This window comes from Macaca thibetana, chromosome 13 (assembly GCF_024542745.1).
Source record: "Macaca thibetana thibetana isolate TM-01 chromosome 13, ASM2454274v1, whole genome shotgun sequence".
In the NCBI taxonomy this organism is placed as follows: Eukaryota; Metazoa; Chordata; class Mammalia; order Primates; family Cercopithecidae; genus Macaca; species Macaca thibetana.
Window position 1 is genome coordinate 41553194 of NC_065590.1, and position 27517 is coordinate 41580710.

General features: G+C 46.4%; 1 protein-coding gene across 2 annotated transcripts in view; it reads left to right on the forward strand.

Moving 5' to 3' along the window:
- The first annotated feature begins 6549 nt into the window (after positions 1-6549).
- SPRED2 (sprouty related EVH1 domain containing 2) overlaps positions 6550-27517 on the forward strand; it is a 126542-nt gene continuing 105574 nt past the window's right edge. Inside the window, exons 1-2 of one of the 2 annotated variants that reach the window (XM_050754824.1) lie at positions 6550-6801; positions 7243-7365. In XM_050754824.1, coding sequence (XP_050610781.1) covers positions 7340-7365 — 26 coding nt within the window. In that variant the 5' untranslated portion in view covers positions 6550-6801; positions 7243-7339. Of the gene's footprint in view, positions 7366-27517 lie in introns of both variants that reach the window. The other variant, XM_050754823.1, reaches the window with a different exon arrangement.

A 27517-nucleotide genomic window follows, 5' to 3' on the forward strand; every position in this document is an offset into this window, starting at 1 on the left:
AACAATATATTGGCTTTTACATCTTGAAAGTCCAGATCATCCTCAGGCTTCAGGCAAGATTGAATCCAGTTGCTCAAATGATGTATTCGGGGAACTGTCTCCCCATCTCCACCTCCAGGATCTGCTGCACTCGGTCTTGTCCTATCTATATCCCTCAGTCCCTGACCTACTGTGTGAGTCCCAGACTTGTGTGGCAGCAACTGCCCATTGTGTCTCTCCATCCTGAGTGATCCCAGCCTTCTTCCTACTCCCCACTTATTACCGTAACCATGTTAAGGGACCAGAAAACACCCAATTTCCCAAGGAAAAGGGAAAGAAACTTGGAATTTATTCTAGACCTCTCCATGAGCCCCCATATCTAACAGATCATAAAGCCAAGTCATTTCTCCCCCATTTGTGTCTTTGGAATTGGTTACTTCTTTCCATGGCCCTTGTCACTGTGCTTTATCATGCACTGTTACTTCTGTCACGGAAGAGGAAAATTTCTCCCACACCAGTCTTTGCTCTGCTCCCAACAAACCATCCTTCAAACCTAGAGTAACCTATTAAAGTATAAAACCTGAGTCTAGCATTCCCTGCTTAAACTATTTGGTTATGTAACTTGTAAAACCACAAATTTGGTGATTTGCTCAGTTGATCACTTGAACCCCTCCAGCTCCCCTGGTGGGAGAGAGCCTAGTTCTCTTAGGTTGGGTTCCCTAGAAACAGAGCCCAAGTTGGGATCAGTGTTCATTGTTATTTTAGGAGCCTCACTGCTCCCTGCCTGCGGGCTGTGGGTAGGCCCATTCTAATCCAGTGTGCCTGGCCCACCTAGGTAGAATACAGTGTCTTTGGTAAGGAGATTGGGGACTGGCCTCCCAAGAGGCCCAGCGTTCCTCATGCAAATTGCTTTACCCAGGGACAAGCTCTACCTGCCTGGGGTCTCAGAGTGGGGCCTTCACTCCGTCACAAAACATCCTGTTATGCCAGGGGTCAAAAGCTCAAATGCCTCCAGGAACCAGAAGCCTGACAGACAGGGCAGCCTCCACTCAGCAACCATTGACTGTTACCCCGCAGAAATCTGGCACTCACAGTTGCTAAGTCTTTAATTTTTTTCAGGAGGAGCCAAAAATATTGAGTTTTATGTGAAATATTCTGGTTTTAAGCTGTTAGCTTGATTTAAAAATAACAACAACAAAACAAAAACAAACAAACAAAAAACAGGCAAAACAAAACTTGTCTGGGGCCTTATCTGGCCTAGGAGCTGTCAGTTTGTGAATTTGGTTTGAAGCCCCAATCCCATAACAATGGATGCCCACTTGCCCCACATTTGCATAACTTTGGGAGCCACTGCAGTGATCTGGGACTAGACAAAGATCAGCAGTGAATCGACTACAAAAGCTTCCATGATTTCAAAATAAAGGGTAACCTTCTTCAGCAAGGCCTGTGTGACCTCCCTGACCTGGCTTCTACCCTTCTCCACCCTTTCCCGCACCTCCTTCCCCCTACCCCCAATGTTATTTCACACCTAGGGCCTTTGTGGTAACCCGGCTCTTTATCCCGGAGATCCCTCCCTTCCAATTATCTAAGGGCACTCCCAGCATCTTTCAAGGATCCTTTCCTCCTTTCCCTGACCCCTGTTTTCTCTTCTGCTTCCTCCATTTTTTACAGTTGTTACCTCGTGACCCCATGTGTTTTTTACATGCCTGTTGCCCCAGCTGACCGAATCCCTGGAGGGAAGGAGTCTGGGTTTCTTCACCTCTGTATCCCCACTGCCTCATAGAGACCTGGTGCTTTCAACGCAGACTGGAGCAATGGGTAGCCAATGAAAAAAATCATGACTTTGACCATTGCCCTTCACATGTCAGAAATTCATTTGTGAAGAACGGGCCATTTTTATGTTAAAAAATTAAGTTGAAATCTGGTATTTATGAGATGAAAACTTGCTGCATCCTTTAATTTTTAAAATGACTACCTATTTTTGAAAAACAGTTGGAAAAAAAATACGTTTTAAAACCTACTCAGCTTTGGACCTCGCTGAGGCTTCCAAGATTCTGGAACTAGAGAATGGCTACAGTGACCAGCATTCGCTTTTTTTATAGACCCTCAAGGGTTCTCAGGGCTCATCTTAAAGTGGGGGATGAGACGGGAGAGGGGATGTGTGCTGTCTCCCTGGCAGGGCAGGAACTAGCTCCTCTGAATGAAATAGCACTTTCCACAGACAGCGGCCTAGGGTGTGAGGGCGAGCAAGCCGCAGTCGAAAGCCCCTTTGCATAATCCATTCTTAAATTGACTGAGGCTTGTACAGTTGTAAACTGAAACTCCAGAGGCAAACCCTGAGCGGTTACATTTTCTCGAAAAGAATGTTTCCCAGTCTGTCAATTATTTCCTGCTCTCCGTCCCTCCCCAACGCGCGCACACACCCAACTTTTGGTAGCCAGCTGCCCTGACATTGAGCCTCTCTCCTACCTGAAGTGGAGCACCTCAGGAAGCAGCGAGGCTGGCGTTTCATTCATAATACATGAACTCAGGGGAGGAGGGAGGCGGGGGCAGGGGCCTTTCATCTCTATTTAAAATTCCGGCATTGCAGCTGAAAGAGAAAACGACCTGGGAGTGAACGGCACCGGGGATGAAGCATTGCACGATAACGGCACAACCGAGAGCGTCAGCTGCCCGCCCGCCGGCTATTTATACCGCGCAGATTATGCAATCCGGCTCCAGCCATTCATGCCCCGACTGGGCCGCCGCACGCCCGGGGCGGGGGGGGGCCTCATTCCCGGGCGCCGGGTCAGTTTCTAAGTTTGCATCATCCCCTGCATTACGAGAGAGCTTGGGTTTCCATTCCTGCCAGTGGGGCTTGGGGGAGACAGTTGGGCTACAAACTCACTTGGCACACACGACTGCTTACTTAAACATCATAATAAAGGCATCAGATCGCCCGAGGCGCGGCCCCGCCGCGCTCAGGGCTGAGCTCGGGGAGACCGGAAGGAACTGATAAACCGAGCGCTAATGACAACCCCTCCCTCCGGCGTCGGAAGTGTCCTCGGAGCGCCGGTCATTGAGAAATACCGAAGGGGCAGAGTGGGGGTGAGGCGAGGACAGGCCCGGGCGCAGCTGCGCGCGCCTCGCGGGGCGGGGAGCGGGGGCGCCGCGGCAGCTGGGGGCTTCTGGGGGCAGGGCCGCGGCGGGGCGGCGCGAACCTTTGGGCCCCGTGGAGTCCTCCCTAAATCACCCCCTCCCCGCCCCTGGGAGGGGGGAGGGCGAGTGATTACTCAGATCCCACCCCCGCCCCTGGGGAAATCTACACTCCCGGCCCTACCGGACGAGAGGGGGAGAAGGACACGAACGAGTGCGGATTGCAGAGGAGGCTAAAATGTCCGCTTCTCCTGGCGCCCGAGACAGGCGGGAGGGGTGGGGGCCGCGGCCGGCTTCCCAGTGAAACAGGACCTGCGGGGCTACTGAGCATGCCCGTCCCCGGCCGCGAAGGGTCGCTCCGGCTCCGCGCTCCGGGCTTTCCGGGCAGCCCGCGGGAAGGGCCCGGGTGTGGGTGCTCCCTCGCCCAGGACTCGGAACTGAGAAGCTTGTAGGTGGGGGACCTGCTGGGGGCTCCGCTGGGTTTGCGTGAAGTTGTGAGCAGATCGATATTACTTTTGAAGCTTTACGATCCTACTCTGACTGAACACTATTGATTTGTGTTCAGAGCTTCCCGCGCCCCCCTGTTCTGCTGGTTTTGGGGAGACAGGGATGTGGGTCCTTAGCTTTTTCAGCAGTGACATTCAATTAAAGCCCTAAATCTGTGATATCCCCTGTTCCAGCAACAATCCAATGGACTTTGATAACACCCTGTTGTTCAGATCAACAGGCGTATCCGAGTTATTCGCCCAATATCCTCATTTATTCTGTGGAGCTGCAGGAGTCAGACTTACCTCAACCACGGTAATTGATGGGGAGGACCAAGAGGTGACCTGCTAGTAATGTTTCCATCAAAAGGCCCCTTTTGGGTGATGAACAAGGCAGCAGAGAACTGGCAGGCTTCATTTAAAGGAACATGAAGGACAGAGTGGAGGGGGCATTTGGTAAACCAACTTGCCAGAGAGAGCAAAGAGCTACCAGGAATCTGCATAGCACATTTAAGATTCCCAGCAACCCTATGTTGTGGGTATTATTCCCACACAACAGACACTGAACCCAAGGCTCAGTGGATCTAAGGTCCTACCTGAGATAGCCCAGCTGGAGTATGGCACCAGGTGATCCCAATGGGGACTTGCGGACTTCTGCACCTCAGAATATTTACCATTGTTCCCCTGGCAACCTGGTCCATAGGCTGGGCCAGTCGTTCACAGATATTAGCTGAGAGCTGGCTGAATGAGTGGTGATGACACCAATTTAACCTGCTCATAGAGCTGGCCTACCTGCAGAAATTAATAATCACCTCGCCTGCCACCTCGCCATTTGTGTACCTTGAAACTGGAGGGTGGAGCCCAAGAGATGCCCATAGGGTGGATAATTTTGACATGGGTAAGTGCTTGTGTTCTGGGAAGTTCAGGAATAACAGGGTGGGATCTCTTTCAGCACTCCCAGGGAGAAAAGCAACCGTGGCTAAAGGTGAGACCTGGGTGAGAGCAACCATGGCCAAAGGTGAGTCCTTAGCCTTCTGGGGATTTAAAGGACAATGAGATCTTGGCTTTGGTTAGTACTTTCTCACCAACTCTCAATGACCTCACAAACTGATAGACAAGCTTGGCCTTGTTATTCCTGTTTTATAAGGAAACTCACTTGGGGTCTCAGGACTGCTAGGAGAAAACCAGAACTAAGCTGTTCCATCCTCTGGTTCATGCCCTCCCCACCATCACACATCACCAGTGTGAACCCCACTCCATGTCCGCAGAGATCATGGCTGTGATAAGCACAAAGCCCGGAGTAAACCATCAGTTTCTCCCTGACTCAAGGTGAAACTTTTTGGAGGATTTGTGGCTCCTAGATGCATGTAAATTTTAGGAATACTAAATGTGAGGCATTTATTTATTTATTTAGAGACAAAGTTTCTTCTTGTTGCCCAGGCTGGAGTGCAATGGTGCAATCTTGGCACACTGCACCCTCTGACTCCTGGGTTCAAACAATTCTCCTGCCTCAGCCTCCGGAGTAGCTGGGATTATGGGCACCCACCACTACACCCAACTAATTTTTGTATTTTTAGTAGAGACAGGTTTTTGCCATGTTGGCCAGGCTGGTCTCAAACGCCTGACCTCAGGTGATCCGCCCACTTCGGCCTCCCAAAGTGCTGGGATTACAGGCATAAACCACTGCGCCCAGCCTGAGGCAAATATTTAATCTCTTAACCTGATGTTCAGTGGTTGCTATTTAGTTAACATCATATCTGGATTGTCCCGTGGACATTCAAGAGGATGGAAAAGTCTACTATGTTTGGAGAGCAGCAAGGGATAGGGACTATGTCCCTTGTTTCTTTTTCTTTCTTTCTTTCTTTTTTTTTTTTTTGAGATGGAGTTTCGCTCTTGTTGCCCAGGCTGGGGTGCAGTGGCGCAATCTTGGCTCACCGCAACCTTTACCTCCCGGGTTCAAGCGATTCTCCTGCCTCAGCCTCCCGGGTACCTAGGATTACAGGCACTCGCCACCACGCCCAGCTAATTTTGTATTTTTAGTAGAGACGATGTTTCACCATGTTGGTCAGGCTGGTCTCGAACTCCCAACCTCAGGTGATCTGCCCGCCTCGGCCTCCCAAAGTGCTGAGATTACAGGCGTCAGCCACTGCGCCCGGCCGGGGCTGCCTCTTAACGCGAGAATTTCCATAATTTCTACGGAAATGCAAACGTTTCTGGGCTGTGCTGGGCTTTGCACGAGTAATGATTCTTAAAAACATCCGTTCCTTGGCCGGGCGCGGTGGCCCATGCCTGTAATCCCAGCACTTTGGGAGGCCGAGGCGGGCGAATCACGAGGTCAAGAAATTGAGACCATCCTGGCCAACACGGTGAAACCCCGTCTCTACTAAAACTACAAAAATTAGCTGGGCGTGGTGGCGCGCGCCTGTAGTCGCAGCTACTTGGGAGGCTGAGGCAGGAGAATCACTTGAACCCAGGAGGTGGAGGTTGCAGTGAGCCTAGATCGCGCCACTGCACTCCAGCCTGGGCTGGGGACAGAGCGAGACTCCATCTCAAAACAAAACAAAAATCCGTTCCTCTATTGAGACAAAAAAGGAAAAAAAATCACAAGATTCACGTGAAACGGAAAAGCCTCTGCCTTTCAGAACCTTGGTAAAGTCGAACCCCCTCTCCTTTCTGGTTGGGTTGGGTTAGAGAAGCCAGCCCCTGGCACCTGCGCCGCCCCTACCTTCCCACCCTGCGGTGGGGGTAGTTGTTCCTCTGAGCCTGAGCACCTCTTCAGCTGTTTCACTCCCTCCCCTCCCTTGAGTTTCGCATCTCCGCCCCCGCCCAACCCCCCGATTTTTAATCTTGGGGTTTGGAAGGAGGGAGGGGGCAAAAACGGGAGCCAGATGTGTAAGAGTCCTCCGCTCCCGCCTCCTCTCTCCTCTCGGGCTTCCTAAAACCCGGAGCCCTAATCAAGGAGGATTCGGAGCCAGACGGTCGCGGCGAAAGCAAACAACTCGGCTCCGCGGCTCCCCCGGGAGTGGAAGCTAGGAGGGAGGGGGAGAGGAAGCCGGGCGTGCTCAGTAGGCGGGACAAAGTTTTTTTTTTTTTTTCTCCCGTTTTTTTCGGTCGCAAGTAGGAAGCTTTTTGCACTCCACCACCTCTGGCCGCTGGGAAGACGTCATCGCTTCCGCCCTACTTCCTCCTCCTGTTGGCGGCGGTGAGAATCCAATATGGAGTAAATCGGTAGAGTCGAGAGATGGGGCTCGGACGGGGCGCCCTGCACTGCCTCCCAGGCGCACCTCCCCCGGCCGCCGACCGCTCCCCGGAACCGTGATTGGCCCGGCCCCCCGGGGGCGACCCCGGACCGAGTCCCCCCACCCGCGGCCGGCGCTCTCCTCCTCCTCGCAGCAGTCCCCGCCGCTCCAAGGCGCGCTTGTTTTTCTCCTGCTCTCCCCCACCGCCGTCCCCTTCCCAAATCTCGCCCCCTTTGCCCGCTCCCGAGCCCCCGGAGCCTCCGCCCGCCTCTCCCCACGGCGCTGCGGCGTTCACTCCCCTTGCAGCCTGCCTTTGCACCCCTTCCCCCAAACCTCACCCCGCTCCCTGCTTCCCCTTCTGCTGCGGCGCCCCCATCTCTAGCCGCCCCCCCTCCCCAAATCAGGCGATCTCCGGAGATGTGAAGAAGGGGGGCGAGCGGACAGGAAGATGAAGGGAGCAAAGCTGCCCGCCGCGGGACAGGCGTCTAGGTGAACAAGAAAATGACCGAAGAAACACACCCGGACGAGTAAGTTTGGTCGCGGGGTGGGACGAGGGTGCCCCGCGGGGGCAGCGTGGGGGCCGGGGCTGAGGATGCGGGCGGGGACGCTTATTGGGTGAACTTGGCGTGGGGTGCAGCGACTCGCTGACCTGTCGGGGTTGGGACGCGAGGCTTCTTTGCTTGTTGAAGTGAGGAGGGGGCAAAAACTGCTGCGGGCTGGCGGGCGCACGCCTAGGGTCGGCGGGCTGGTGGCCGCCCCAGGGGCCAAGGGCGTGCGGGTGACCTCCGGGCGGTCCCCGCTCCCTCTCCGAGGACTCACAGCACCCCCCCGCCCCCGAAATCCTCGGCAGCTGGAGCGGAAGACCTGACACCCCCACTCCGGCTTCCCGGGGCCGGTGGGTTTTTGCACAGTGACTTTGTGACTCCCGCCGCGCCGCGAGCCCCGCAGTCCGCTCCTGAGCCCACTGGGGCCTAGGCTCCGCCATTTCGTTTTCTTGAATCGCTCTCATTTGCATACCACATTTTCATTCATAAAAAACACGGCGGAGCGAGAGGAGGACGGGCGCGGGCTGCGCTGGGGTCTGGTGCGCCAGGGTCCCCGCGCGGGCCGGCGTGCTGGAGCCGCCCGAGGGGCCCCGCGGTGCGTGAGTGCCTGTGCACGCGCTTGTGGTCGGCACACGCGTCCTGCGGGGTCAGGCGGCTCGGGGCGGACCTAGGCGAGTGAGGCGGGGGCGTGCGGGGCAGCGCTCTGGGGGCGAGTGTGTGTGTGTGTCCTCGCGGGTGCGCGTGCACGGGCTTGTGCCCGGCCCGCAGGCCCGAGGGGAACAATGCTTGGGGCGCTCCGCCGGAGGGATCCCGGGCAGCCCCGCGCGGGACCCGTGACTGTCGCCAGCCCGGGGCGGAGGTGCAGCTGCCTCCTGCCTCGCGGTCCAGGGGTCCAGTTTGGCATTTTCTCTTCCTGGTCCGAGGCGTTTTCTGTTTCGGGTGCGACGGGGGCGGGGCCGCGGGGCCCGACACCTCAGGTCTTCTGCCTGGGGTCCGAGCGGTCATCGCGCGGCGGCCGCCGCTGCTGCTCAGTGGCTGTGCCCGCCACCAGCCACTTTTTTTTTTTTTTTTGTGAATAAGACGCTCTCCTTTATTGTCACATGATATCCCTCCCCTCCTCCCCTGCACATTCATAAATCCGGAGTCTGCATCGGTTCCTTTCATTCAGTGCTGCCATTAGCCAAGGTAGTGGCGGCGCGGGCTTGGGCTCAAAGAGCCGGTTGGCAGCCGCGGGGACGCGCCCTGGAGGGAGGCCCCGCGCGCGTCTTAGCAGGGGAGTGCGGGCTGCGGGAGGCGTGCTCCAGAGGCCCCAGGTCTTTTGCCCCCCGCAGGCATTGGGCCTCAAGAGTGCTGGGAGGGGAAGTGACTCAGGGCTGGGCGACAGGGAGGCTTGTCTCTTGCAGCAGGTGACAGTGTTGTGCTCTACTCTAAGAAATCTACTCACTTTATTAAATATACCCCCTTTATCCTTTGGCGTCTGCTGTTGCCAGTCTGGGCGGGAATGGGGCTGCTGTTTGGGGAAAGGAATTTCAATTTCCTTCCTGTGAGTCCCCAGGGAACTTTGACTGCAGTAACCCCTGATCTTCCAGACACCCGTCACAGGAGAGGATCCCTGCTGGTGTGCCTGTCGCAGATGTCCCACCACATCTGCTGGTGTTTCTATTTCAGACGTTTTGCTTTGTCTTCGTATATAGCATCTTAAAATGGTAAAATGAAAAAAAAGTTGCGCTTTTAGGGCTGAAATATAGAGAAGGATTATGCTGCTGGGCCTTGCTGCCTTTTGAACGTGGCCAATAAATCAGTATTTTTATGGGCCCTCGATTGTACCTGCACACAGAGTAGCAGCAGTGGCAGTGAGGTTGGTTGCTGTGCTCTGGCCTTGCAGATTCTTGGAGAGGTTTGACCGCTCTACCTTGGCTCCACTCCTTGGGAATGGCCTGACCTGGCCCTTTTTGTGGCAGCTTGTCAGCCTTGCATCTTTCTCCATCTGCTATCCAAAGCAGAAGGATTTCGAGTGGGATCACCAGCGAGGAAAGAATAGTTCCATTTTAGGCTCTCAGAGCAAGTTCAGCATGAAGCTGCAGCCTCCACTGCTGTCACAAGTCCAGTTGAGAGGATAGATATTTGAGGAGTTCTAGTTTCACTTAGAGGCTGAGAAAGCCTTGGCATCTTAGCCACTGAAGAAATGGGCTATAGGGGTTATTTTTAATGTGATGACCTTGGCACGAGACTTTACATGCCTGAGAAGAAAGCGACTTCGTGGGCTGTAAACTGCCATGGTAGCTACCGTCTATTATTATGTTCAACGTACCTGTGTAATGACGCATCTGAAAAATTCCTTTTAAGTGTTAGTGACAGTAAGGTTTCTCTCTCTGAATTACAGAGCTTGCTGTGATTGCTTTTTTGTTGTTCAGGTGTTGTTTGCTGCCACTGTCTTTAAGTCCAGAGCTAAAATTATTGTTTGATTAAGGTAGCCATATTTGCTTAGGTTCTTGCTAGATTCCTACTCTGGGTGAATTTTGTTCTATTTTTTTCTTGTAATGATTTTATGTTTGAGGTCTCTCAGATACCTTTTGGAACCAGGCAGGGGTTGTTACTTAAGAGAACTGTGGCATCAAACTGGAGACCTAGGGAAGATGTATTTGTACTTTTGGTAAAATAGACTTGATAGTCTACATATAGTAAAGCTTTTGTGGAATGGTCCAGATAATATGTTTCATTTAGCATCAGAATGCAGTAAATCAGAATCTTGCAAATGGTAAAACTGTGCTTAATTTAAAAACAGTTTTGTTTTCTAATGTTGTTTTCCATGTCAATTTAAAGTTCTTCTAATATACGGTAATTCAGGAAACTCTCTTTGCTCTTGTTGACGATGGTCCCAAAAGATATCTTGCATATAGAAAATACATTGACCATTCTGTCTTTCGTTCTCCCCCCCCCCACAAAAATGCATGTTAAAATTTACAATTCTACAGACTTTTAAAAATATAATTTAAGAAGTAAAGAGCATCAGCAAACTATTGTAAGTCGTCCTCTGCGCATAGGAGTGGAAGTTTTTTAAAAATTAAAGCATTTGATCATGGCTATGAATGGCTTGGAAATTCGCAGACAAGATAAACCTTCCTGAACCAAGCTCTAACCCTGGAGACATCGAGCTGCCATTCAGCTTTCTCTTTTGTTCCTTTCATGAACTCTTCTCTGTAACTCACTCTTTGCTGGGAATGGATTTGCAGCTTCCCTTTCAGTCATATTTTTCCTAACGTCGAAAGGTTTCCCATTAATAAAACAGGCATAAGTATTTTTGCTGAACCGTTTCAAAGACATTGCAGACATTGGGACTCTTGTACCTGAATAATTGAGCTTACTTCTCAAGAAATAAAAATACTGTTCTGTGAAACCACAATACTACTATCACATTTTACAAAATTAATAATTCCCTGATGTCTTTAACACTCTGCCTGAACTGTCTGCAAAAATGTCTTTTATAACTGGTTATTCAGCCAGAGACCAATAGAAGACCCCAAGTTAAATGCATTTGTAACATATATTTAAGGCTTAAGGCTTAGCCATTTTTATCACTTTATGATCTAAGGCAGTTTACTTTTGTATGTCATGTTGGTTTTATATGGAGTGGACAAAATGGTAATAGACACTACCTATTTTGTGGAGCTGCTTTGAGAATTAAATGCGATAGCCTATGTAAAGCTTATAGTACAGGACTAGGCATAAAACAGGTGTCCTGTGTGGCTCTGCAGGGCACTGAGATAGATTTCTTTCAAGCTCAGCTTAATTTTCAGATAACCCTGTGAAGAAGGTGTTACCCCATTTAACTGATGAGAAAGCCGAGGTCAAGTTAGCTGCCTGAGAAAGCAAACATTTTTAAAAGCACTTTATTCATTTAGTCTTCTTAAAAATCCTGCGAGGTAGATAGTATTATTATCTCTATTAAATACTGGGAGAAGTGAGGCACAGAGAGGTGAAATCCTTTGCTCAAGGTCATGCTATGAGTAACTGAAGGAGCTGGGAATTGAGCACTCCAGTAGCGGGGTTCAGGAAGTGCTCTGTGCTCTTAACTAACCACTGTGAACCGGTGGGGGTGTCCAGCCTCAGTCGTTCTGACTCAGAGCTCGCAGCCTTTCTGCCAATCATGCTTGTTCATTATTCTTCTGAATTGGTGACAATCTGTCATTGCCATAATTTTTCTCACTTCACTTATCTTCCCAGAAAATGCTGTGAAGCATGAGGGGCATACTGAATTAAAATGGATTTAAATAATTTGGGTTTGAGAATTCTGTGATACACCTTAAAGATAGTGGGAGTAGTGCAGATTCAGAGTTGGTTATTGTTGGAATGTTAGATCTACATTAACTGAAATAACAGTTGTGGAAATTAAACTGATACAGTGAGTATTGATCCATTTTCTTTGTGTTAGCCTTAAAAAGGGGGTATGTTTCTACTGTACATGAGTAGAACCCTTAAATGTTAAAAATATGGAGTTGTCTGTGCAGAATTAGAATATTGATTTATTCCTCAGAAAATCCCCACACTTCTGGAGACCCAGGCCCAGAGGATGGCTTGAGGCCAGGAGTTCAAGACCAGCCTGGGCAACATAGTGAGACCCTGTCTCTACCAAAAAATAAAAATAAAAAATTAGCCAGGTGTGGTAGCACACACCTGTAGTCCCAGCTACTCAGGAGGCTGAGGGGAGAGGATGGCTTCAGGCCAGGAGGTCGAGGCTGCAATGAGCTGTGATTGTGCCACTGCACTCTAGCCTGGGCGACAGAGTGACACCCTGTCTTAAGGAAAAAAAATGTTAAAAGCAAGACAAAACAAAACAAAAAAAACTGGAAAGATCTTAAGGAGCTTGTAAGCTAGGACCTGTCATAGTATAAAGTTAAGTGCCTAGTGCAAGGCTGAACAGCTAGTGAAGTAGTAGACCTGGAGTGGACTAAGCTCCATCAGCTGGTGGTGGTCTGGGTTTGTTTCCATGGGAATATTAGCAAGTGCAACCTCCTTTCTGACTAAAGCTGGTCCCCTCTGCTTTCCTGTCCTTTTAACCAGTAAAATATATACAAAGTGGATCAGTAGCAATACCCAGAACTGTTTTGCCTTAGCAATTTGCTTACTTTTGCTTTTATTCTGAAATTCTCTTCTTTCTTCCTTCACTTCTCCAGTAGGTGACATTCTGCTTATGCCCCCAGCCATCTCTGAGCCATTGCGTTTGGGTGGTCCTTTTTGACTTTCCCACCACAACCCCTCCTCCCAGTCAAAATCAAGTTGAAGTCAAAATCCAAGTCAAAATTGATGCCTGTGTGTAGTATTTTTTTCCCTGCACTATATGGCAATTATCATTTCAAGTTAGGCTTATACCAAGCTACATTCTGCATCTGAATATGAGCTTTTTGGATTCAAGGTTACTTCTCAAATGCCTAGTTTTGGACCAACACCATTGGGCACATTGTGGTTGCTTAATGTCTATTGAATAAAATAATGGATTTAATTATTTTAAAGTGCTATTTCATCTCTACTGACTAATACAATAATTACAAATGTTGTATTTGGTTAACTTAGGGTATACATAAGCCTCCTTCTGAGAAACTCAACCATGAAGCCTCTGGTATTTTGTGGAAATTCCGCGCAGAACTATCTGGTGGTAGTGATCTGTCATTGGTAACTCAAAACCAACTTTGATTCCATTATTGTTGCAAGAACTGACAAGTAGAAAATCTTGAGCACAATAAGACAGGGCCTGTTTCTGTGCCTCTGCAGGAGAACCTCTGCAGAAGTCACAATATTAACAATTTGCAATATCTGCAGGGTTCTGTCGGAGTCTTAACACTTGAGGGTGGATACAGCTGTGCCAATGAACTCCAATATTGGCATTATTCCTGTATTGCCAGCTGAGCACAAATACAATCTAACGGCAAAATTTTCAGAAATTGAACAAGATTATAATAGAGGCAGACCAGAAAATTTTGGTGTATGTGATTATTTGTTTGGGCTTGTTTTTACTAAGATGAATTAGGCCAAGTTTTTAAAAAAGACTCCGTCATATCGATAAACTTGATAACTTACTCTTAGAAATATTTAAAAATTACTATTTAAGACTAGAACATTGATGGTGCTTTTAAGGCATTTTCTAGGGCTTTTAGTGACTTTGAAGTAGAAGAAATATTTTGGGCTGGGCTTGGTGGCTCACACCTGTAATCCCAGCACTTTGGGAGGCCAAGGCGGGCGGATCACGAGGTCAGAAGATCGAGGCCATCCTGGCTAATACGGTGAAACCCCGTCTCTACTAAAAATACAAAAAATGTGGCGGGCGCCTGTAGTCCCAGCTACTCAGGAGGCTGAGGCAGGAGAATGGCGTGAACCCAGGAGGCAGAGGTTGCAGTGAGCTGAAATCGCGCCACTGTACTCCAGCCTGGGCGACAGAGCAAGACTCTGTCTCAAAAAAAAAAAAGAAATATTTTATATTGATGCTCCAGTGCCCCGTGGAGCAAAATATGTTTTTTTATATGCTTGCCCTGGGTAGGCATGAAGGATTGTTACACCTTGACATATGTCCTGTGTCATGGAAGGAAAGTCAGGCCAGGATCATAGGATTTTGCTAAATTAAGTAACAATTGTTTCCTAACTACCCATTTCCCTTTCTCAGGTAACCTTTATCAACATTATGTTCACATGTGGCATATTGCACACATATTATCAAATTGTGCTTATGTTCTTCCTGCTACTCGCAAAGGGTAGTTGAATATTTATTTAAAAACAAACTTTCTGTGTTTACTTGCACTTAGAGGGTAAAGGTAAAGAAACAGATTTTGACTTCACCCTTAGCATTTAACACTTGGAATGGAAGAGATTAGGACAAATATTGGAAGCTTCTAAAAGGTACGGTTTTGGCTCCTCTGTGTCCTGAAATAATGATTTTTTAGATCTGGTTGTTTTTGTTCTTCGATATATTTCCTGTGGTCCATTTATAAATGCTTAAACTTAATTATCAGTTACATTTTTTAATTGACTTTCATTTGTTCATCTGGTAATGACATTTTTGTCTTTCCATTTTCATTATTTATTCCTTTTGTTTCTTTTTCTTGTTGCTTTGCTTTGGCTCTGGCCTCCAGTACTGACCTTTCAGATACGCACTGTTTATTTTGTATTTGCATCACATACTAACTGAGAATGCACAGAGAAACTTGGCCCATCTGTCTTTCTAGGTGTAGGAATAGCCTTTTTTTTTTTTTTTTTTTTTTTTTTGGAAACAAGGTCTTGCTGTGTTGTCCAGGCTGGAGTATTCAAAGCAATCCTTCTGCCTTGGCCTCCTGAGTAGCTGGGATTGTAGGTATGCGCCACCACACCTGGCTAATTTTTAAATATTTAGTAGAGATGAGGTCTTGTTATGTTGCCCAGGATGGCCTTGAGCTCCTAGCCTTAAGCAGTCCTCCTGTCTCGACCTTCCAGCGTGCTGGGATTATAGGCATGAGCCACCTGCACCTGGCATGGGAATAGCTCTATTTTTTATTTTTATTACTTTTTTTTTTTTTTTTTTTTAGAGCCACCTGCACCTGGCATGGGAATAGCTTTATTTTTTGCTTTTATTACTTTTTTTTTTTTTTTAAGAGATGGGGTCTTGCTGTGTTGCCCAGGTTGGAGTGCAGGGGTGCAATCATGGCTTACTGGAGCCTTGAACTCCTGGGCTCAAGCAGTGCACCCATCTCAGCCGCCCAAGTAGCTGGGATCACAGGTATACACCACCATGCCCCGTGAGAATAATTTATTAACCCTCATACCCATGGCCTGGTAGAATGCTGAGCACATAGTAGGCTTTCTGTAAACATTTATCAATTGGTTGAAGTAAATATTCAGTAATTGAAAAAATAATTGTACCTTGTATAAAAATTTAACAATTTTTCGCAATTTAAAGATAATTTAACAATTATCTTTTTTGGATACCTATATCCAAAAAAGACTTTGAGTTGCTTTTTCAAAACTACTAAAGGAGAGGCTGCCATGATGGTAGTGGAAGAATCATGGACTTTGAAGTGAGACCATACCTCTTCCCCCACAAAGGGACCCTGCTAAGTATCCTAAGCCACCAGCCCTGGGTTAATGTAAGTGAAGTTCATTATGCTGTATACCTGATAGGCTGTTAAAAAGTAGAAATGGGCGGGGCATGGTGGTTCATGCCTGTAATCCCATCACTTTGGGAGGCCGAGGCGGGCGGACCACCTGAGGTCGGAAGTTCGAGACCAGCCCAACCAACATGGAGAAACCCCATCTCTACTAAATATACAAAATTAGCTGGGCATGGTGGCACATGCCTGTAATACCATCTACTTGGGAGGCTGGGGCAGGAGAATCGCTTGAACCTGAGAGGTAGAGGTTGCACCGAGCAGAGATAGTGCTGAGCAGAGATCGCGTCATTGCACTCCAGCCTGAGCAACGAGAGCGAAACTCCATCTCAAAAGTGTAAATGGGGTAGCCTAGGTAAAACATTTTAGCACAGCACCTGATAAATTGAGATTCAGTGGCATCCATCTACCCCAGGTCTGTCTCACATCATGTAATAAGGTGTTCTTTTCGGAATTTACAAGGCAGAGGAGATCCATGAACTTTTCAAGGCAGGAAATGAGATTTTCACTTTATACCTTAGAGAGCTGAAATGACTTGCTCAAGGCTCCTCAGGGAGCTTGTGGGAGGATAATTAGGATTTAGAAGTCATGTTCTAAGACTGACTGTTTCTTTTGGCTTTCTAATGCTGTCCTGGTAGTTTTTGTACTGTGATAATCAATGATGCCCAGCTGACCATTGGCCCCTTTACTCAGTGATCCCAGTTAGCTGTGCTTTTTGAGATTCTGAGTTTTATAGCTTGTCTGTTCTCTTAGGGTAAGAGTACCTACCTGTAGTAGCATCCTTGGCTCCCCTGCTATCCCTGTGCCATTCCTGATATGTGGTCTAGAAATCTTATTACCAACAGCATTCAAATTGTCTCTAAAACAAAAGTCAGTAGGCTTGGTGGGGATGGGTGGAACTGACCATCCTCTTAGGAGTCACTTGGCTTATGACATGTTTTGTCCACTTGAATGCCATGTTTGGAGTTTCATTTTATTTTTCCAGCCAAGGAATAAAATGGATGATGGAGTGGGAATACAGATGTAGCGCTAGACTAGAGGTTTAATTTGTCAACATCCCAGTAATTTTACTCATTTTTATAGATCTTTTAAAGCAGCATACGTGTGACTGTAGTCTTAATATAGTTATTAGATTTCTCCCCTTTGCTTAAAGGCTAAGTCAAGTTTGATTTTGCTCAGACTCAGACTCCCAAAGCAAATCTGCCTTGCTAAAATGATGTGCCTGGGCTCAACAGCTCACCTCTGGCCCTGGAGGCCTAATAATGGTTGCCTTCTCATTGATCTGTGTGTGAGCACATTTCAGAACAGTACTCTGCTGTTTGTAAAAACAAAAAACAACAACAAAAAACCTTTGAAGACCCTACCGTCCATTCTAAGATGTCTTTTGTACTAAGGAAAATCGCGGATACTAGATTATAGGTGTTGATTTGGAGTGTGGTAGACTATGAATCTGAATAACTTGAATTAGAATGTACTTAGGCCCCAATTGCAAAATTATGTATAAATTATTGTATTGGATAAAATAAATGAGTGGAAGTACAGCCAGAGAAGAGGTAGCCACTAGCCATTGAATGCCTACCACATGCCATTCACTTACTGCAAATATAGAGCACCTAGCCTGCCATACAATACCAGACCTGTGGCTCAGGAAGTCCCTGCCCTCAGGGCGCTTATATTCTAGGGTGCTAGACAGTTTCATCTGCTTTAAGGTGGGAGGACGGCCCTCTTGATGACTGACTGACTGATTACTAGAGTTGTTTTCCATTTTCTTCCCCTACTTCCTGCTGGGTTCCTCCTAGAGCTGCAAACTAGAAATGTGAAGTGTTGGGGTTCTCATTTGGGGAGGGGAACTCTTCATGCACAGCATTGACAAAGGACCTACAGGCCCTTGCCAGAATCTTCGAACAAGCAAGCTTTTCAAGTCGTTTTTAGGTATGAGAGAAAGAATGAGTGAAGGTGAGAGAGAGAGAGTGTGAGTGTGTGTGTGTGTGTGTTGTACGTACAGGCACGTACACATTCACGCATGGGTGGAATATGTCCAACAGTCAAGTGTCCACATACCACAGGTGAGGAAAAGATTCTGAGAGGGCACTGTCTTGCCTGGGGTCACACACACAGCAGGATTTGTTATTTTTAACCCAGGTCCTTTGACTTCAAATCTTAACATCTGTAGAACAACACTCTGGGTTACAACCTCACAGGGCCTCAGTTTTCTCGTATTAAAAAATGTGTTGCCTGAATAGCTTGGTTTATATTACTGTTGAGCAAATGAAATTAGAACTCATTTAGAATCCTGTAAACACCTCACAACTATGCAGTGACATTTCTTCCTCGCATTCCTGTTCAGCTCTTCTATGAAGTAGGGAGCCAGTGCCCATCCAGGTGGCCTTTTCTGTACTGAGATATAAACAGCAACTCTACAAATACTTGTTTTGGAAAGAGTAAGCCAACTTACCCCTGATGGAAAGCTTGTGAGAGCAATATGTCCAATACCTGGACCTGCATTGTAGCCTTGCTTTTTTGAGGGGAGCATCCTGTAGCGGTCCTTCTCAAACCTGAACTTACATAGGGATTCCCTGGGGAAATCTGGTAAAATGAAGATTCTGATCCTGAGATTCTGCATTCTTAACAAACTTCCCAGTAATGATGCCACTGAGGGTTCATGGGCTTATCCATGGCTGTGATGGTTTGTCTTCATTGTCCAGACCCTAATAAAAAGATGACTTCACATCTTTGGCATTTTGAATGTTTGCTGAAGAGGCTCATTTGATAAGAAGGTGGTGCTCATGCACTGAGAGGTATCATCAGGTGCCTGCCCTTCCCCATTCTTGGCAGGACTTCCAACTTTGAGGTACAGCTTGATTTTAGATAGAAATGTACTAGAAGAATTTTTTCTTTTCTTATGGCTGAAAGAGTTCTTGGTGAATGCCAGAAGACCCATGAGATCCATCACTTAAAAAGAAACGTGAAGTCCCAAACTGTGTGTGTAATGTCTGACTGTCAGCTGGCATTCTGCACCTTCCAGACAAATCAGTCATGTATGCACGGAAAGGCTGCCGCCCTGGGAAGCTTGGGCGCTCAGCCCTAGAAGAAATCACAGGAAGTAATTAAACTGAGAAGGTCAGAGAAAGAGGAAGTGGTTGTGTTGTTTCTGATGCAAAGAGCATTGTTGTTACTGGGAATCAAGATGATGATGTTTAAATCTCTTGGAATGTGACTGCTTGGGAATTTGATTGTATTGTGGCCCTTTTAGTTTATTCTTTTAGACATCAATGTAGTTAGGAAATGAATTGCTTTTAGTTCTTATCAGGAATCCCCACGTGCCTAAGCAGAAGTCTTAAGCGGGAGTTGCTTGTAGCTTGGCAAATTGCACTTAAATGAAATGAATGTCAAGACTATTAGAGGTTAATTTTAGGTGTCTGGAGTTCTCCCTAATTCTCCTGATTAAACACTTTAACATAATAGTTTCCTTAATTGGAATAATGATGGAATATTAGCATGCATATTAAACCATTTACCCAAATTTGAATAGGGTTAAAATGCAAATTATCCATCACTTGTCAGTGCTTACTCTTTAGAGATAATTCTGGTGAGAAATCGGAAAGAGACTGGAATATGAATTGGAATAGGGTTTTCTACTTGACGCAGCTTTGCTGGGAAAGACAAGAATAAACTAGAGGACTGAAATAAGTGAGAGGCCCCTTTGTTTCCCCCCAAAAGAGGTACTAAAAATACAAAGGCCTGTGCTGTCAGTAACTCCAACACGGAGGTGGGTACAATGGGGAATCTGAAACTAACCATAGACCCTCTGGTTGTATCTTCATTAGGTTGTCATATTTTTCCTTTTTTTTTTTTTTTTGAGACAGAGTCATGCTCTATTGCCCAGGCTGGAATGCAGTGGTGCAGTCTTGGCTCACTGCAACTGCCGCCTCCCAGGTTCAAACGATCCTCCCACCTCTGCCTCCCAAGTAGCTGGGACTACAGGCAAGCACCACCATGCCCGGCTAATTTTTGTATTTTTAGTAGAGGAAGGTTTTCACCATGTTGCCCAGGCTGGGCTCGAACTCCTGACCTCAAGTGATCTGCCCGCCTCAGCCTCCCAAAATGCTGGGATTACAGGTGTGAGCCACGGCACCTGGCCTGGCTGTCATATTTTTCTTTCAGAGGAAGGTGACTAAAACTTAAGGTCTCTCCCCAGCATTTACATATCTCATCTGCAAGTCTTGAACTGTTGCTACCACCCAGTGGTTTCCAAACAAGTGTCTGGGAAACCATATGCACTCCATGCATTTTTGTGAACCAAATACGTAAGTCTCCCAAGTACATGTATTACTGTCTTTCAGTGTATGTAGCTACATTTATAGAATAATAAAATACAACCTTATGAAAATACTACTGAATTCACAGTGGATGTTTGGCATATATTTTTCTTGGCTCAACAGTTAATTAAAAAAAAAAAAAACCCCCCCACACAACTATAATCCCTGTGAAGGGAAGTGCTCCCTGAATTTTTTCCCTTTGAGTCCTTGTGCTTGGAAAGTTGGGAATTATTGTTATGAACCGCATTCTGGATATAAGAACGTAAGTGTGGGCACTCTTTGGGGGTGAGGGATGAATACACAGAGGGTGCCTTGGTACTCTAGAGTGGATTTAGTGGAAGGTCTGAAGGAAAGCAGAGGACGTTTAGTTGGAGTTGGATGGGGGGAATTGCAAGTGAGTCTAACCTAGAGACTAGGTATAAAGTTGGGTCTTCTGATTAAAGGAGGAAGAGTTAGGGTAGTGAATCTTCTGTCTTCCAGTTCTGTCCCCTTTCTACTCTTGGAGTTAGCATTTGTGTGGATACCTTGTCTGTGTGGTGCACAAGTGGAAAAGAGGATACACTCAACACCAAAAGCTCTTGAATGTGGATACCAAGTCTAAAGAAGATAGGTACCCGGTTGCCAAGTGTAGTAAGTTCTGGGATGGGAGTCAGAAAACTTAGGTCTGCCACTGACCTGCTGTGTGACCTTGAGCAAGATAGTCAGCATCCCTAGACTCAGTTTTCTCATCTCTAAAATAAAGGGATTGAATAATAAAGTAATATTGAAGGACTCTTTTCATTCTAAATGTTGCAAGCAGAATTTATATTTTTTAAAAAAAACTTTTTTTTTTTTTTGAGACGGGGTCTCGCTCTGCCGCCCAGGCTGGAGTGCAGTGGCCGGATCTCAGCTCACTGCAAGCTCCGCCTCCCAGGTTCACGCCATTCTCCTGCCTCAGCCTCCCGAGTAGCTGGGACTACAGGCGCCCGCCACCTCGCCCGGCTAGTTTTTTGTATTTTTAAAGTAGAAACGGGGTTTCACGGTGTCAGCCAGGATGGTCTCGATCTCCTGACCTCGTGATCCGCCCGTCTCGGCCTCCCAAAGTGCTGGGATTACAGGCTTGAGCCAAAAACTTTTTTCTTATAAGGATAATATTCTTGTTTTAAATAGAAAAAAAATTGATAAGAAATTAAAGGCCGGGTGCGGTGGATCATACCTGTAATCCAGCACTTTGGGAGGCTGAGGCGGGCAGATCACTTCAGGTCAGGAGTTCGAGACCAGCCTGGCCAATATGGTGAAATCCTATCTCTACTAAATATACAAAAACTTATCCAGGGGTGGTGGCAGGCGCCTGTAGTCCCAGCTACTTGGGAGGCTGAGACATGAGAATCACTTGAACCCTGGAGACAGAGGTTGCAGTGAGCCAAGATTGTGCCAGTACACTCCAGCCTGCGCAAAAGAGTGAGACCCTGTCTCAAAAAAAAAAAAAAAAAAAAAAGAGAGAGAGAAAGAAAGAGAGAGAAAAAGAAAGAAAGAGAAAAGAAATACTTGTCACTGCACCAGCCAGGGGAGAGTTCACTTTCGACAAGGTGAGTCTTGAGTCTTTGAGGACTCAGAAAAAGATGATGGTAGTATTTGGGGGAGGACACAGGTCAGCAAGGTGGAGAGGAGACATCTCATGTCCAAAGGTTTCTTCCACAGATAGGGACACTGCATGTCTGAGTTTATGCTGGGGGAGCTCAGAGAAAGCCGGTCATGTCAGCTGAGGCTAAATTTGGGAGGATATTGAGTACCAGCCAGGCTGACAAAGTATGTATTTGGACTTTTGTTCTTTGAGTAGAACAGAGCTGGTTGAGACTTTGAAACAAAGAGACGATAAAGTGATATGTTGGTAGAATCAAACAGATTAGTTAGAGTGCAGGCTAGTATGGAGTCAGGGAGACCACTAATAATTCTGTCTGACAGATCTCAGCTGGATTTTTCTCTCTGACTTTAGTTAAATGCAGTGAGCATGGATATAGAAACCTATGTTCTGGCCGGGTACGGTGGCTCAAGCCTGTAATCCCAGCACTTTGGGAGGCCGAGACGGGTGAATCACGAGGTCAGGAGATCGAGACCATCCTGGCTAACACAGTGAAACCCCGTCTCTACTAAAAAATACAAAAAACTAGCCGGGCGAGGTGGCGGGCGCCTGTAGTCCCAGCTACTCGGGAGGCTGAGGCAGGAGAATGGCATGAACCCGGGAGGCGGAGCTTGCAGTGAGCTGAGATCCGGCCACTGCACTCCAGCCTGGGTGACAGAGCGAGACTCCGTCTCAAAAAAAAAAAAAAAAGAAACCTATGTTCTGAAGAGGTGGTTGTTGGTGAAGATGGTCAAAGGGGCTGTGAAATTCAGAACAAAATTAGCCAACTTATTTTGTAAATTAGACATACGGCCTAAAATTACCCAAGTGAAGCTTTGTTTTTGTTTGGTTTCAGTATTGTTACTTCTCACAGCACTCATCAGCGAAGTGGTGAATGCTTTGCCCTTTCTCGTTTAAGTAAAATGGTTTCCATCTGACCATAACCTTTTAGAACTAGAGAGGATCTTAGGAAAATACCAGCGCAGCTCCCTCTTTTTCACACCTAATTTGCAATCTGGAGAGGCTGAGTGACTAAGTCAGGGTCACAAAGCTAGTTAGTTTGGGCTACATCAATGAGATATCATCTGGTTCCAGGCCTGTTTTGGGTACTGTGTTAAACATTCATGACAACTACTTTGAGTTATTGAACCATCAGGAGATACGAAAAAGATGGTGGAAATTAATTGAGAAAAAGGTGGCCCAGGTAGATGTTGAACCACCAGCATTGAACAGATGGCTAGCCTTGGTCACACCCTGCATGAGTTGGAGGTAGATGAGCTTCCCAGATGCTGTTCTTGTGTAGTAGCTCTCCTGAACATGGTAGGGAGGGGTCTGGGTCTTAAGCTTTGGTTTCTGCATGTTGTGTTCCAGGTACAGGAGCACTGGGAGTGGAGGCAGGGAAGGGCCTCCAGCTCACTATCCTGGGAGAGAGAAGGTGGGTCCTTAGATGATCAGTTGAAATACATGTGAAGTTCCAAGGTTTTTGCACCTGGGCACCAGAAAAATGTTTATGAAACATTACCTATGCTTGTTCTTCCTCCCCTGCTCCAGCGCCTTCTGTTCTCCCCATGTGTTTGCTTTTGATGTTAACTGCCAAGGCGGTGTGGTCATAGACAGCAGGAAGTAATATCTGATATGCAGGTCTCCTGGGGTGGGGGAAGGTGGGTGCCAGGATGGGAAGGGTGGCGGTTTTGGCACATTATTGTGAGAACTCTGTGCACTTAGAAGCCAACAGGTGCTGTTATAGCAAAGAGAGAGAAGGAGTTGTTGACTGTCTGGTCGTACATATAACCAGCATTTTTTATGGTAGCTTTTTACTCTTAAGTTTTTATAAGGCCACTGCACCATAGATTAGCTCCAAATAAAGTGGGGCTTGTCCTCTGTACTGAATCACAGAGCTAGGAAGAAGTATCATGGCCAAGGGCATGTACAAACCTAGGTTTGAGACAGAATGAAAATAGTCCCCAAACCAAGACACACTATCCAGAGATCCCAAGGTCCCACAGACGCCTAGGAGGACACCCACCCAGCTTTGCCATGGTAAGGCTTGATCCATTTCCCAATCCTGCTTTGAAACTAGATTTTACCGTAAGGACTTCCATTGGGATAACAAGATTCATACTGCTTGTGTAGGACAGGAAACTTGTATTTTTTAAAAAATTTCCTTCTCTTGGGCTTCCAACTACCCCCTCCCCTCTGCTTTTCTTGTTAATCCGCATCAGCTGGGCATTCTTCTTAGCATAAAGGATCCCTTGTGAGGCTAAACAGTGAGGGGAGTTTGGTTATAATGGCTTACCTGTAGACCCACGCTTCCACACTCTCTTGTTCAGGATGGAGCAGTACAACAGTAGATGTGTGTGGTTCATTTCCCATCCCCTCCCTGGGCAGTGTGTTGGTTGGCATGCAGCCTGAAATAGACACCCCCTCAACTGTCTTAACAAGGACAGTTTAGCAACAAAACCAGAGGCCCCAAGGAAGAACATATCTGAGGTTGCTTGGGGATGTCACCAAGGAGAAACAACACTCTTCATCTCTCCCATCTTAACCTTTCTTATCCCTAGACCGATTGAATCTGAATGTCACCCCCATCCTCCCATCCTCCTGAGTTGATATTTTAAAAATCCAAGAGATTCTAACATGCTTTAACTCATCGGGATTTGGAAGGGGCAACACCCAATCAAACCTAGAAGGTTGCAGCCAACCTAGGCAGTATTGACCAGGGAGCAGCTAGTCTTTTTAAAGATCCTTCTCTCTCTCTTCTGCCCATTAATTCATCACGATTTATCTGTCATACTGGGTGGTATTTAAAAGATGACACACATTCATATTAGTGAGCTGAGGAGAGGAATGTTGCTCCTTCCCTCTCACCCTTTGTTCTTTCTCATTTCAAATTAGGTGACCGATAACCTCCCAGGGAGGCATATACCAAATGGATGTTACATATGAAGAGAATCGTAAGAGTCAATAAAAAATAAATTCTAATTGTTGATCCAAAGAGTCTCTTTGAATAAATAAAATAAAAATAAAATCACCTACAGCGGTCCAAAATTATAACTGGTTTTTATTTTTATTTTTAAAGGTTTGGCTGAAACTTTAAAAGGTCTATTAATGTTTTCAGAAATTTTCCTTGGTGATATAACACAGATGCCTTTAGGATATGAATTTAGCTATTTTAATGGTTAAAGCAATAAATATAGAGGTGCTTTAAAACGTTGCCCCCTTTTGGTGGAGTGGGGGCCAGTTACTTTACAGGAAACAGGAATAATTCCTTGTATTTGAATTTTTTTTTTTTTTTGGACAAATCTTTGTTAACATAGGATTGGTATTTGCTTGAATTTAAAGGAAAGCAGAGCTATAAAGTCATATGCTTTTACCTAGAAATAAAAATACATTCACTTAAAACAGATGTCTCTAACAAAGACTGATGCCAGGTTTTAAGATTGTATCTTGTCACCCAAAGTGTGGCACTGCGTGCAAATGTGGGGAAGGCCCAAAAGTTGTTTTAATGTCTTAGGAGAAAATGTGAAGGGCATACATAAAAATGGGACAGAATCTTACATATCAGTGTGAGTGTACTTAATGCCACTAAATTGTATAAAAATGGTTAAAGTGGTAAATTTTATGTTATGTATATTTTAATATGATTAAAACATTTTGTTTACGCTAGTTGTGATGGCTCATGCCTGTAATCCCAACAATCTGGAAGGCCAAGACAGGAGAAGAGGAGTTCAAGACCAGCCTGAGCAATATAGCAAGACTCTCTCTCTACCAAAACAAAAAAAAAATTTTTTTACACGGGACAGAGTCAACTAATGACTTTATAAGAACTCAGAGAAACACTTCCCTCCTGAAAAATGGAATCCTGGACACAACTATCTGGCTCATACTCCCCAGAAGCTGACTCTCCTATTTACATCCTTATTTATAGATTTCTAGCTCCCAGTCAATTTCTTCCTAGTCCCCTCTGCAACTCTGTTCTCCCTGTCCCGCCCCAAAAGCTCCCTTCACAGAAATTTAAAGATCAACTTTGCGATTACTCCAGTAATGGCCAAAGTCTTGCATCTCCTTAAGGTTCCTGCAGTTCACCAAGCATATACATTACTTTCTGTAGTACCAGTGCATCTTGACAAGGGGTTGGAACCTCTGAGAATGCTCTAGAAGTCTGAATTACCTGGCAGTAGAGCAAACAGCAGAGCTGGGTCTTAGTTGTGGGTGGTGGGGATGATGATCCCAGACATTCAGGGGACCAAGGTTGAAGAAAGACTCCTCCATGACAACTGATAGTCCCTTGGGCAAGCACTTCACATCCACAGCCTCCGTGGTTCTCGAGGGCAGCAAGAATAGGAGCTTCAGAGGTTATACCGATCATAGGTGATGATAATGTGAAAAAGGTAGTATTCACACACGTGTAAAAACCAAACAAGGCAGCCCTTCCTCCTTTCCCCTATTTGGAGAAGGGACAATTCAGCATTTAGCAGATGAAATTAAGAATCACTTAATTCAAACAAACATGTTCAAGGATGCGTATGTGTTGTAGTGCATGCCTGTGAAAAAACAAATTGTTCTTTGAAAATGCTCGACCCCCCCACCTTTTTGTTTTGTTTTGTTTTTTAAGACTTAATGTTTCTCTCTTTAAGTAGTTTTACTAGTAGCATGTTGGTGTAAATTGGATTGTTAGCGTTTTCTGGGACGCTATATCCCTAGAGTGGGAATATTAACAACTTAGAGTTTTTTGTGACTTTTTCAATAAAACTACACACACTAACTCTTACCAACAAGTACTCATTCTTGATTGTTGAAAATTTATACTCATTCATAAACTGTTTATAGATTTGATGCTTTCTGGCCTTGGGGAATACTAAAGTCACCAAATTTGGCAATCTGTATGTTCAGTAGAAAAAACAAATGTCGTGATGAACCACTCTGATAAGCTTTGGAGTTAGGGCTATTTGTGATGGAAGCACTCAGACCCCACAGGGACTGAAACACAGGATCAGAAAATATGCAAATCAAGGGAGCTGAGAAGGATGCCCTGTCCTACCACACTGGTTGGCCCTGCAGCTTATGTTTGGACGTGTGCTTGATGTGGAATGCCTGGGTCCCACTTGCACCGTGACTTGGGTATGCAGCTCTAATAGTCAGCGAGTTCTTCTGTGGAACCACTGTCCTCTGCAGCAGCGACAACCAATTCTCTGCTGTTTTGACCGCGCTGCAGATAACACAACACAGAGGGTGTCCTTTCTTCTCTTCTGTTGGCCAGACATTATCCTGGTCTCCTGATCAGTGGACAGATACAACCACATCTCTTCATAACGTGGGAACCCAGAAATGCGATGCTTTTCCAGAGGCCGCAGCCTCTTATGCACTGTGGGTATTTGCCTCCCTGTAAAGTCTGGGGTGACTCTGAGGCCACCGTCAGGGTAAAGGCTCCAGGCTGTTGGCATGGAAAATGCATGCTGTCCTTATGAAACCTGCAGCGTTGGTTTTCTCTTGAAAGTATGTTGGTCACCATCAATGGCACCTGGGCCTTAGAGGGGAAACATCTCTCCCCTTGAGATGGGGTGGGAAAAAAGAAGGTCCTCTTAGTGTCAGTATGATCACTTTCTGGACAATTTATTTGCTCCAAGGCAAGGATGGGGAAAGGAGTTCCTCCTGTTCCAAGGATCAGCCCACTTAGGTGAAGGACTCTGGTCTTTGTATTCCCTGGGTGGTATTCTTCAGCAGGGAAGAAGGTGAATGATCTGCTTATAGTGCCAAAATTGTGACCATAATAGGACAGTTGCTGATGTGCACTTAAGTCAATGCAATGAGGCACAGGATTGCAGCAGAGAAAAGTTTAACTGTAGGACCGCCGAATGAGGAGATGGGAGGAAACTTCAAATCCATCTTCCTGTGGAGTTTGAGACTAGGATTTTTAAGGGTTTTGGAGTGGGCCAAAGTGTGAAGATCATTGATTGATTAAAGAGTGCAGCATAAAGTCTCGGGGCAAGGAGATGAAGAAGCTGTATTCTCATACTGATCTCATTCCTCTTGGGGAGGGGGGTCTTCAAACTGGTTTCTGAAAAACATCTTAAAGGATCATTAAA